This window comes from Sus scrofa, chromosome 13 (assembly GCF_000003025.6).
Source record: "Sus scrofa isolate TJ Tabasco breed Duroc chromosome 13, Sscrofa11.1, whole genome shotgun sequence".
NCBI classification, from domain to species: Eukaryota; Metazoa; Chordata; class Mammalia; order Artiodactyla; family Suidae; genus Sus; species Sus scrofa.
In genome coordinates this window covers 195,392,787-195,406,146 of record NC_010455.5, presented here as the reverse complement: position 1 = coordinate 195,406,146, position 13,360 = coordinate 195,392,787, and the positions used below count along the sequence as shown (strand labels likewise).

At 48.7% G+C, this 13,360-nt stretch overlaps 1 protein-coding gene across 2 annotated transcripts in view; it reads left to right on the top strand.

The window, feature by feature from the left end:
- SCAF4 (SR-related CTD associated factor 4) overlaps positions 9,901 to 13,360 on the top strand; it is a 61,069-nt gene continuing 57,609 nt past the window's right edge. The window contains exon 1 of one of the 2 annotated variants that reach the window (XM_003358925.5): positions 9,901 to 10,383. In XM_003358925.5, coding sequence (XP_003358973.2) covers positions 10,354 to 10,383 — 30 coding nt within the window. In that variant the 5' untranslated portion in view covers positions 9,901 to 10,353. The remainder of the gene's footprint in view (positions 10,384 to 13,360) is intronic. The other variant, XM_005657142.3, reaches the window with a different exon arrangement.

Here is a 13,360-nt window from a genome sequence, read left to right as displayed (position 1 = left end):
CAATAGTGAAAGAATACTTACCCCTGAGATAAGACACAAGATAAAGATGTCCATTTTTTTTTTTTTTCTTTTAAGGGCCACACCTGCAGCATATGGAAATTCCGGGGCTAGGGGTCTAATCAGAGCTACAGCTGCTGGCCTACACCACAGCCATAGCAACTTGGGATTCGAGCCACATCCATGGCCTAGACCACAGCTTATGGCAATGCCGGATCCTTAACCCACTAAGCCACCAGGGAATTCTTTTGCTTCTTTTATTTAATATTGTACCAGAAGATTAGTCAATGCAGAATAATAAATAAAGACATACACAGTAACTAGAAAAAAATTTTTTTTTTTTTTGCTTTTTAGGGCCACACTTGTGGCATATGGAGGTTCCCAGGCTGGGAGTTGAATCATAGCTACAGCTGCCACAGCCACAGCCACGCAGGATCTGAGCCACATCTGTGACCTACACCACAGCTCATGGCAATGCTGGGTCCTTTACCTACTGAGCAAGACCAGGGATCAAACCCACATCCTCATGGATCCTAGTCAGGTCATTAACCCCTGAGCTACTAAAGGAACTCCTAAAATTATCTTCTCATAAGACATGATCATGTATAAGTGACCAATATGCCCACGAAAAAATATTCAACGTCAGGGCTAGATATCGGACTCTGCAAAAGTAGTTCCACGAGCATCTGCTTTTGCCTACCGGGATATCCTAGACACCCAGCACAGTTCCTGTCTATAGCAGATGTTCATATTTACTTTGTGAATGAATGAATGAATGAATGAATGAAAAGTAAATATTAGATTGGAGTGATTCAGTCCTGCAAGGTGACATTTCACCTCAGTCAAGCCTTGATATTTTTTCTTTTTTTGGCTGTGCCCTTGGCATGCAGAAGTTCCTGGGCCAGGGATGGAACCCAGGTCACATCTGTGGCCTGCATCACAGCCGCAGCCATGCTGGATCCTTAATCCAGGGCGCCACAAGGGAACTGCTAAGATTTTTTTGTGTGTGTCTTTTTGCCTTTTCTAGGGCCACTCCCACAGCATATGGAGGTTCCCAGGCTAGGGGTCCAATCGGAGCTGTAGCCGCCGGCCTACACCACAGCCACAGCAACGCAGGATCGGAGCCGCGTCTGCAACCTACACCACAGCTCATGGCAAGGCCAGGTCCTTAACTGACTGAGCAAGGCCAGGGATCGAACCCGAAACCTCATGGTTCCTGGTCGGATTCGTTAACCACTGCGCCACGATGGGAACTCCAGGAACTTCTTGATTTTAATATTTCAGTTTTGGAAAAAGAATCTCAGATCCCTATTCTTTTTTTTTTGTCTTTTGTTATTGTTGTTGCTATTTCTTGGGCTGCTCCCACGGCATATGGAGGTTCCCAGGCTAGGAGTCGAATCAGAGCTGTAGCCACCAGCCTACGCCAGAGCCACAGCAACGCGGGATCCGAGCCGTGTCTGCAACCTACACCACAGCTCACGGCAACGCCGGATCGTTAACCCACTGAGCAAGGGCAGGGACCGAACCCGCAACCTCATGGTTCCTAGTCGGATTCGTTAACCACTGTGCCACGACGGGAACTCCTAAGATCCCTATTCTTAAGACAGAAAATGGCTATGAGAAACTTGTCTTTTAGTAGTTAGTTACTTGCGATGGCTAATTTTGTGTCATCTTGCCTGGGCCACCTAATGCCAAGACTAGTTATTTCTGGGTGTGTCCATGACGGTGTCTCGGATGGGATTAACATCTGAATTGACGGAATCAGTAAAAGAGATGGTCCTCTCCCAGGGGGGTGGGCATCATCCAGTCCACTGAAGACCTGAATAGAACAAAGGAAGAAAAAGAGGAATTAGCTCTTTTTTTTTAAACCTGCCTCCCCGTAAGCCCTGGAACATCTCATCTTTTCTCCTGTTATTGCACCGGGATTTACTGCATCAGCCTCCCTGGTTTTTAGGCCATGCCTTGAGACTGACCAGCAGCTTTCTAGATACTTTAGCTTGCAGATGGCAGAGATGGAAGACTTTATGTATATAAATCTATCCCTATCTATCTAGCTATCTACCCATCTATCTAAATCTCCATATACAGTCATCCCTTGGCATGGACCCACTTCAGATACCAATATCTGGGGATGATCAAATTGCATAGTCTGCCCCCCTGTATCCAGCAGTTCTGCATCCACGAATTCAACCAGTTGTGAGTCATGGTCATGTATTCAGTCTGCTATCCACAGAGAGTTCAATCTACGGATGCGGAACTTGAGGATATGGAGGGCCAACTGTATAGTTATTGAAAAAAAATTTGCATGTAAGTAGACCCACATTGTTCAAACCCACATTTTTCTTTTCTTTCCTTTTTTTTTTTTTTTTTTTTTTTTTTTTTTTTTTGTCTTTTTGCCTTTTCTAGGGCTGCTCCTGCAGCATATGGAGGTTCCCAGGCTTGGGGTTTAATCGGAGCTGTAGCCGTCGGCCTACACCAGAGCAACGGCAACTCGGGATCCTTAACCCATTGAACAAGGCCAGGGATCAAACCCACAACCTCATGGTTCCTAGTCAGATTTGTTAACCACTGAGCCACGACAGGAACTCCCAAACCCACGTTTTTCAAGGACCAATTGTATCAAGTATACACACACACACACACGTGGAGGAAAAAAAAAATATATATATATATATACATATATACACACTAATGGTATACATATTAGTATACATATGTGGAAAAAATACATATATACACTAATGATATCTGTATGAGAACATATATGGAGAAAAAATATACCATACTAATATTATATTATGAGTATATAAATATTCTTTTTTTTTTTTTTTTTTTTTTTTTGGTTATTTCTTGGGCCGCTCCCGCGGCATATGGAGGTTCCCAGACCAGGGGTCGAATTGGAGCTGTAGCCACCGGCCTACACCAGAGCCACAGCAACGCCGGATCCTTAACCCACTGAGCAAGGCCAGGGATCGAACCTGCAACCACATGGTTCCTAGTCGGATTCGTTAACCACTGAGCCACGACGGGAACTCCGATATAAATATTCTAATGGTTCTGTTTCTCTGGAGAACCCAAACTAATGCATTACTCATGCTCATATGCTTACTACAATAGCTAAGATTATCTATCCAAAACATTTTAGGTTTGTTGCACCTTTAACTGTATCATTTCTTTTTTTTTTTTTTAAGGAGCTAACCCTTTCCAATTACAAAAGAGAGCAGAGAGTCTAGAAAGCGCTAAAAAATTAAGAATAAAGTGAAAATTCCGTAAAATCCCATGGCCCCACCTGCCACTGAGCTCTTCTTTCTTCCACTTCCTGTTTTCCTTATGGTCTGTTCCACTGTTTCAGCTCCAATGACACAAAGGGCAGAGAGACAGAGGTTGACACACACAAAAATCAGGTGAGTCCCTTGGAGACAGAGGGGGACATCCAAGTGGAATTTTCCGGTGGGCAGCCGGAAATGCAGTTGTAACCAGGATAGATTTCAGATCCCTAAGTGGGGAGGGAAAGGGATCACAGAGGTGATCCTGTTGGAATTCCAGAGGTGAAATCTCTGGAACTGGAGGAGGATGGCCAGAGAAGGAAAGCAGACCAAGAGGAAAGGTACAGTGAAATTAGTTTATACTTACTCTAGAAAGCATATGGGCTAAGGCCTTATGAGTGTAAGGGAACTATTGTTGGAGTTCCTGTTGTGGCTCAGCAGAAAAGAATCTAACTACTATCCATGAGGACACAGGTTTGATCCCTGGCCTCACTCAGTGGGTTAAGTATCCAGCGTTGCCAAGAGCTGTGGTGTAGGTCGCAGATGCAGCTTGGATCTCATGTTGCTGTGGCTGTGGCGTAGGCCAGCAGTTGCAGCTCTGATTCAACCCCTAGCCTGGGAACTTCCATATGCTGCAGGTGTGGCCCTTACAAAGACAAAAAAAAAATGAAAAGAAAGAACCTGTTGGACTTCCCATTGTGGCTCAGCATTAACGAACCTGACTAATGTCCATGAGGACTCATGTTTGACCCCTGGCCTCATTGAATTGGTTAAAATATCTCTCCTTGTCATGAGAAGTAGATCACAGGCAAGGCTTGGATCTGGCATTGCTGTGGCTGTGGTGTAGGCTGGAAGCTGCAGCTCTGTTTAGACCCCTGGCCTGGGAACCTCCACATGCTGCAGGTGCAGCCCTAGAACCCGCAACCTCATGGTTCCTAGTCAGATTCATTAACCACTGCGCCACAACAGAAACTCCAGAACATGTTTTCTCTTGAATTTTTACCTATGGACATTTCCCTGGGCTCTTCGGGAATAAGATGCTTGAATGCATATTCCATGAGGGTGGCTCAAAAAAGATAAAAAAGAAAAGAAAAGAGAAAAGAAAAGGAATAAGATGCTTTCTTTCTGTATTCTGCACACCTGCAGACTGTGGCAGGAATTCCTATCAAGAGAATGAGTTGACAAGCGAAGGTCACAGAATTAACCAGAATATTACTTCCAAGTGCTGGCTTTTCTTTCATCTGAATATTGATTTCATCTATTCTTTTTATTTTATTTTATTTTATGTCTTGTCTTTTGTCTTTTTAGGGTTGTACCTGAGGCATGTGGAGGTTCCCAGGGGCTCAATTGGAGCTGTAGCCGCCCACCTACACAACAGCCACAGGAACACCAGGTCCAAGCTGTGTCTGCGACCTACACCACAGCTCACGGCAACGCCAGATTCTTAACCCACAGAGCAAGGCCAGGGATCGAACCTGCAACCTCATGATTCCTAGTTGGATTCGTTTCTGCTGCGCCACGATGGGAACTCCTTCATCTATTCCTTTTAAAAACAAGTTTGTTTGGAATGGCTTTTCACAACTGTCAATTTCCACACCCACTTTAGGAACACATGAATCTGTTTAAACATAGTTTTTTTGAGAGAAGGCAAGTTTGCAAGTGGACAAAATGTCTTGATGATTTTTCTCAGTCACATGTATTTATGATCCTCCAGCCATCTTTTTTTTTTAATTTAATTTTTTTTTTCTTTTTAGGGCCTCACCTGTGGCATATAGAAGTTCCTGGGCTAGGGGTCGAATCAGAGCTGCAGCTGCTGGGCCTGCACCACAGCCACAGCCATGCCAGATTCGAGCCTCATCTGCAACCTACACTGCAGCTCATGGCAACACCAGATCCTTAACCGACCGAGCGAGGTCAGGGATCAAACCCGCAACGTCATGGTCACTAGTCAGATTCGTTTCCGCTGAGCCACAATGGGAACTCCACTAGTCAAGTTCTTAACCTACTGAGCCACAACAGAAACTCCTCTGCCCTTTTTTTTTTTTTTTTTTTTAAGCTTTTCAGGTCTGCACCCATAGCATATGGAAGTTCCCAGGCTAGGGGTCGAATTGGACCTGCAGCTGCCAGCCTATGCCACAACCACAGCAACTCAGGATCCGAGCTGCATCTCTGACCTACACCACAGCTCATGGCAACACCGGACCTCAACCCACTGAGTGAGGCCAGGGATCGAACCTGCATCCTCATGCATCCTAGTCAGGTTTGTTAACCACTGAGCCACAAGGGGACTCCATGTCCATCTTTTTAACAGGCTGCATTCTTACTGTTTTAAGGTCTGCTCACAAAGGACAGTCCTCAGGAGTTTTGTTATTTGCCTCAATTTCCTATTGGAGGATTTGACTTGTCTACCTGGAAGGACAGAGATGGAAATCCAGTGGCCACTATGCAAATGGCCACCAGATGTCCCAAAGCAGATAGGGGTACTGCCATCTTCGGAACAGAAAAATGGTAGAAAGTGCTGTCCAGGCATAAAAAGCCTGGTTCATGGCACATGTCCCCCAAACAAATTGTTTAAAGGACCTCCCCAACACATCGACATATAAACCAAACAAGCCTATCCAAAAAGGAACCCCTGAAATCTAAATTATCTACCTCAAACACAAGCCTAGCAGACATCGAATCTTGTTCTTTGTACATTCAAATCTCAATAGGATGGCGCAGAGAAAATGTTCTCCTCCAGGTCATTGTTCCTTCAATTCAAGAGTCATTACAGAGCTCAACAGCTATAATGCATTGAGACCCCAAGGCAAAATATCTCAAGCTGAATTCGTCCTCTTCCCCTCTCCCCCGCGCCTCAAACTTCCTTAGACAAATCTACTTCCCTGACTCACAGGAGGAAAGAAGATGGCAAATATGAATTGGAGCAGAAGGAATTCCAGCAGGCTTTGTGCCTCTCCCCTTTTATTTTGTCTCTTTAGGGCCGCAGCCATGGCATATGGAGGTTCCCGGCTATGGGCTGAATCAGAGCTGTAGCTGTTGGCCTATGCCCCAGCCACAGCAATGCCAGATCCTCAACCCACTGAGTGAGGCCAGGGATGGAGCCCAAGTTCCCATGGATGTTGGTCGGTTCATTACCCCTGAGCCATGACGGGAACTCCTCTCTGTGGGTCATTTTTGTTTGTTTGTTTGTTTTTTTCGCTTTTTAGGGCCACACTCCTGGCATATGGCGGTTCCCAGGCTAGGGGTCCAATTGGAGCTACAGCTGCTGGCCTATGCCACAGCCACAGCAATGTGGGATCCGAGCCACGTCTGTGACCTACACCACAGCTCATGGCAACACCAGATCCTTAACCCCACTGAGAAAGGCCAGGATGGAACATTTATCCTCATGGATGCTAGTCAGATTCTTTAACCACTGAGCCATGATGGGAACTCTGAGCCCTTTTTTTTTTTTTTTTTTTTTAATGATTTCTATTTTTTCCATGATGGTTCACAGTGCTCTGTAGTTTTCCACTATACGGCGAAGTAACCGTTCCACACATATATACATATACATTCCTTTTCTCATGCCAACCTCCATTTTTTTTTTTTTTTTTTTTTGTCTTTTTGTTGTTGTTGGCTATTTCTTGGGCCGCTCCCTCGGCATATGGAGGTTCCCAGGCTAGGGGTTGAATCGGAGCTGTAGCCACCGGCCTACACCAGAGCCACAGCAACGCCGGATCCGAGCCGCGTCTGCAACCTACACCACAGCTCACGGCAACGCCGGATCGTTAACCCACTGAGCAAGGGCAGGGACCGAACCCGCAACCTCATGGTTCCTAGTCGGATTCGTTAACCACTGCGCCACGACGGGAACTCCCCCAACCTCCATTTTTAAGTTCTGCCACTGTCCACAGACAAAGGGAGAGGAAAGGCAAGGGCACAATGACTTTTTTTTTTTTCCAGATAATAGCGGTGCAAGGTAACACATACTCTAGCAGGGTCATGGAGGTTCTGGTTTGACCCCTGACCTGGGAACTTTTGCATGCAGGCACAGCTAAAAAAAAAAAAAGCATGATGGTAGTTCAGCTGAGATAAAAAAGGTAGTGAAATGAAACAGATGATTGATGGGCCCCAAAAGAATATTTGGGATCTATTTTGTTTGTTCCTTCAACAAATATTTAAGAGTGCACTTCTCAGAGTGCCTGATGTGGCTCAGTGGGGTTAAGAACTTGACATAGTGTCCATGAGGATGCAGGTTCAATCCCATGGCAGCGCCAGATCCTTAACGCACTGAGGGGATTGAACCCAAAATCTCATGGTTTCTAGTTGGATTTGTTTCCACTGTGCCACAACGGGAACTCCCCATTTCTCACTTCTAAATGAAACAAGCATACCCTTGCTTTATCCTGCATCTTTCCCCTGGGGCCCTCACAAACCTGCCTTCACAGTCAAGTCTGTAAAATATCTCCTGCTGCCTTTCTTCCTTGAGTGCACATCAGTTTGACCTCTGCCCTCTGCACTTCAGCCAATGCTGCTCCTACTGAGGCAGCAGTAGCTGTCAGTACTTCCCAATCTTTCTTTTTTTTTTTTTTTTTTTTGCTTTTCAGGGCCACATCTGTGACATGTGGAGGTTCCCAGGCTAGGGATCTAATTGGAGCTGGAGCTACAGCTGCTGGCCACAGACACGGCCACGCCAGATCCGAGCCGCATCTGTGACCTAGACCACAGCTCACGGCAAAGCTGGATCCTTAACCCAGAGGGAGGCCAGGGATTGAACCCAAAACCTCATGGTTCCTAGTTGGATTCATTTCCGCTGCACCAGAACGGGAACTCCAATACTTCCCAATCTTTACCTTGCTGACTTCTACCTTCAGCTCCGGAAGAAGCTGACGGGCTTCTGCCACACTGTCTCGGCCTCTGCTCACGCCAATTTCTTGCCCCTCGTGAACCTGAGTCGCAGTCTTATTTCCCTCCTGTTTCAGCTCCTTCCACCAGCTGTGCACCAGTAACTCCCAAATCTCCACCTCCTCTCAGCCATCTCTCCTGACTCCACATGTGTTTATCCAACTGCCTCCTTGACATCTTCACTGATTTGCTCAAGGGGCAGCTCCAACTCCACAAGCCCCAGAAGGGCATCATCTTGCCTTGGGCATGTTAATTAACTGAATAGGGCCTTGCTTCCTCAACTAGAAAACAGAGGCATTACTGATGGCAGCGTCAAACGGAAGCCTGTTAAGAGTAAATAACACAGAGTAACATGCCAGATAGACTCCAGCATGTGGTAAACAGTCTATAAGAGTTCACCACTATTCTGCCTTCAATCAAACCCAATCCTCCCTAAATCCACCACCCACGCCCTCACCAAGCCAGAGTCTAAACCATCCTCCGTGACACCGCCCTCCTCCTCAACCTCACCGTTGCTCTGTCCTAGCCTGTCCACGCCATTCCTTAAGTATCTGACTTTATCTCACCTCCACTTCATTGCCTTAAGCTCTCAGCATCCCCTGGGCTAGAGCTAATCCTTCCTGGACCCCACGCTAGAAATTCTACCCGTTGCATGACACCACTCTCCACTTACAATTTTGCAAAGGCTCCCCACAGCCTTGGGGACAAAATCCAAACTCCCTGGAAGGGCACAGAGACTCTTCCGGACCTGGTTTCAGTCCTTCTCCTCACTCCCTAAGCTCCAGCTGGTCTTCCCTGGGAAATACACAGTACTCATCCAGCTTCCGAGGCCAGGGTTATCTTCTCCAACCACTCTTGCTACTTCTTCGAGACATAGCTCGGGTGCTACCTCCTCTGAGAAGTCTTCCTGGACTTCCAGTCAGGTGAGTATCTTTCTTGTTTCCCAGGGTCTCTACCCTAATGTTTACCACGCTTTAGTTATTATCGGCTCATTCGCCTGTCCTCCCCAACTAAACTGAGCTGGATCTTTTAATTTCCGTATTCCCAGAACCCAGCACAGTACCCCGCAGACAGGAGGTATTCAAGAGAAGTGAATCAGGGCCGGGTTTCCACCAAAAAGGAAACAACGCGTTTTGGGGAATCGATATATCACGGTTTAGCGAATCCACTCCTCCGGCAGCACATGACTGACTGCACAGGGGTTCCTTTAGGCCTGCGTGGATCTCCAATGCCTGCACGTCCTTCTTGGAGCTTACTCAGAATTAACCCACACAATTAGGGCTGACACGGGGCTGCATCGGTAGAGGTTGCACGGGGGCTTGCAAAGTGCACGCCCGACGGGCTGAAGTCAAATCCCGAGCCCTTTGTTCCAGGCTACGAAGATCAAGCAGCACTGAACCCGCCAGCCCCGCCAGCCCCGGCCGGGTGTAGGGCCTGCCTGGGTAGAATGGCACACAAAAACGACCCTACGAGCGCCGCGTAGGGTAGGGACGAGCGCGTGCGCGGGCACTGCCCGAGCCAACCTCCAGCGCTGGGATCCCGCGCTCTTCGGCGCCTCTCGCGGGGAACCCAGCCTCTGGCCAGGCAGTCTCCCGGGCCCGCGGCCGCAGCGGGCGGGAAAGAGCTCGGCGTACCGGCGTCACGAGCCACCGGCTAAGCGGGTGGCGCGCGCGCGCGCGCCGGGCGGGCGGGGGCGGGGCCAGCGCGGGAGGGGCGGGGCGGGGAGGGGCGGGGGCCGGGCACAGGAAGCGCTGGGAGGCCCGAGCTGTCCCAGGGTGCCCCGCGCGGCGTGGACTCGGGCCGCTGCCGCCATCCCGCTGGCGAGAGGGAGAGAGAGGCCCGCCCGCTTGCCGGTCGGGCCAGTGTGGGCTAGTGCGTGAGGGCGCGGGGGGCCGTGTCAGCGAGACGCAGAGCGCAGCCGCCACCACCAAACGGACATGTTGGAGCCCAGCGCCGCCGCCGCCGCCGCCTCTTTTGCCTCATCCTCGGAACGGGACTGAGAGGGGGCCCGCCACCCCTCCGCCTCTGCCTCGGCCGTCCGCCCCGCCGCCTCGGCCGCAGCCTCTTCCTACCCGGCCTCCGACCCCGCCGTTCATCGCCTCCTCCGGCCCCTCAGGCCCAGCCGGTTCCCCTGCCCCGCTCCGCCGCGGCGCGAGGTCTATGTGACCGGCGGGCCCGGAGCAGCCGCCGCCGCAGCGCGAACATGGACGCCGTCAACGCCTTCAACCAGGAGGTGAGGGGTTCTCGGGACACTGGGGTGCCGGGCCTGCCGCCGGAGTCGGGGCGTCGCTTCTCCCGCCGCCGGAGGTTTAAAGCTTAGGTCGGGGTGGGGACGCTTCCTGCCCCGGTTCCGGGGCGGCGGGGCCTGCGCGGAGCGGCCTGTGGCCCCGGGGAGGTCGCGGCGGCCGCGGGAGCCGACCCCACACCCCTCCCCCACCGCTCACCCCCGGGCGGCGACCTCGGGCTGCCCCTCTCGCCCCCTTCCGGCCTCCTCCGGCCCGCGTCGGCGCTGGTGTCTCTAACTTCGCCCCTTTTCAGGTCCCGGCGCTCTCGCTTTCTGCTCCCAGCCCCGTTATTGGCTTCCCTGTGCCGGGAGCCCGCAAGGGGCTAAGAAAGAAGCGCGGGCGGGCGTGGGGGGCGGGGGAGCGGGAGCATCTGCCGGTCGCGGGGCTGGCGGACCGGCGGCCTCGGCTCTCCTGTTGCTCAGGCCGCGGCGCGACGGCGGCTGGACTCTGATCTCAGGTCGGGGAGGAGTTGGAGAGGGTGTTCATCCCCCTCCCCCGGGATTCCTGCACTTGGGAAGTGGGGTTAATAAACTAGGAGGCGGCACCATACCGAGTCGCTAACCCAACCATCTTATGGGCTCTGGGGCCCCAACGTGACACCCAAAAAGTTGAATGGGAGAGACAAGTATTTGCTCGGCGTTAGTCCGCTAGAAAGCCGGCTTTGGCCTCCAGTCCCCCACCCTCACACCCTTAATCCTCGGCTCCCTTCTTTGAGAACATTTACATGTGAAAACCTCCCAAAACCGGGAACAAAGCTGCCCGCCGCCCTGAAGCTCTGTGGTTTTATCTCAAATCTTTCCAGGTGCTGTTTTTGAATATAGAGTCCACACTTTCTCTCTTTTAGGAGCGATTTGCGGAGAGGGGTCTTGACCACTGATGATTTAAAATGTAGTTACAGAGTGGAAACAATTGTCATGTGTTGAGTTGGATTATCTTTCTTTTCCAAATACTAAAGATAAACCCAACATTGAAAAATTCAAAATGTGGTAGTGCTAGGTTTCTTGGTCCGGCGTGAAAAACTTGCTGCATTCACAGTGAGATTTTTGTAGTTACACTTGTAGTAGAATTAGGGTGCAATAGCTTTGAATTTGTAGTGCCATAATACCGTACCCTCCAGTAACACTGCAGTTAGGGCCGTTTATTGCCTTATTAGTTATCCTAGAAATGATTTGTCTTGCACTTAAGGGTACATAAAATGTCTTAACTGCAGAAGTTGGACAGAATCTTGCAAGTTCAGTAGTGATTATTTTCAAAATGACGAAATAAAATTTCCTGATTTTTGATGTCTAGATAATTTCATGCTCCAGAGACTTCAGGGTTGGAAGTTGACTTTGTTTCCTAAAGGCAGAATACACTGGAATGTTAGCTCCATGAGGGCAGGGAGTTTCTGTTCTTTGCGCCCCCACCCCCAGCATGGCAGAGGCTTGGCAAATACTTGTTGAATGAATGAGAATTTATACAAACGGTAGAATTTTTAGAAGAGAAGTATATTTCTTTCTCAAGATAAAGACTTTATGAATATTTTAATGGCAACTTTTTTAATGGAAAGGATTAAATACCGGATTTTTACTGTATTCTTAAAATAAGAAGTATTTAATTCTGATTTAGGCATTATGGAAGTTGACATTAACTACATTCTTTAAGTGTTTTATGTTAATTCTGGGAGAATGTGATCAGTAGTAATTTTTACTTTGAAAAAACAAAACTAGGTATGATACTGATGCCCTGAAAAAGGAAAATGATGTTTTAATCTTTTAACATGTACAAAGTGAGAATTTTCTTTTTTTTCTTTTTTTTTTTTTTTGGTCTTTTTTCTATTTCTGTGGGCCGCTCCTGCGGCATATGGAGGTTCCCAGGCTAGAGGTCGAATCGGAGCTGTAGCTCCCGGCCTATGCCAGAGCCACAGCAACGCAGGATCCGAGCCGCGTCTGCAACCTACACCACAGCTCACGGCAACGCCGGATCTTTAACCCACTGAGCAAGGCCAGGGACCAAACCCGCAACCTCATGGTTCCTAGTCGGATTCGTTAACCACTGCGCCACAACGGGAACTCCCAAAGTGAGAATTTTCTTACTATTGATTATTTTCCTCTTTAAATAATTTGCATTGCCATCCGTAGTCTTTATCAACTTCACATTGCATTATGTTAGATGTATGTTACCAATTCTGACTCTCTTCTGCCAAACTTTTCTTTGGAAAAAACTTTTTTTCTGGAGAAATTAGTGACTTCAAAATCCATCTCCTTGTGCCTGATTGTACCGCTTCTCAGTTAATTCTCTCTGTTCATGAAATGTTACTGATTAGTTCCCTGTAAACTTAAATTTCCCAAATCTTACCTTCATTTAACGGACTTCTTCTGAGTGCCTGCTCAGTTGCAAAGCTGTGTCCTGGTTACCTGGCAGTGGTACTGCTATTGAGTATCTCTATCTGCTAGCACCCTAAACTAATGGAGGATAGAAAACTTTGGAAAGAATCTTTAATATGTGATAGAACAGCTTCCTTTGGGGTCCTCATAAAGTACTGTAGGGTGGCCACGGAGGTGGTGGGAGGATCACTTGAGAGAAAGAGACGATTTATTTCCAAAGATGTAGGGAAAATGATTCACGGGGAGCAGTGATGAGAAATGAGCAGTAGTTTGATCCTGGAGGCTGCTGGAGATTAAGGATGGTTAAACTAGTTGGGAGCCTGATAAGTTTCACGTCTGTCTAATGTGCTTGGTTGCTGCCCTTTTTTTGGGGGGGGCGGTGCTGAGGGTAAATTGAAGGTTTTAAGTAGTGGAGTGACATAATCAAAATGCTGCCTGATTTATAGTATGTACTGTGGAAGGCAGAGATTTGGAGAAATTTGGCGGGTTGGGGGCTGAGGTAGGAAAAGCAAGTAGAATCTGAACTTGGCATGTCTATAGAGGGAATAGAGAGGAGAAG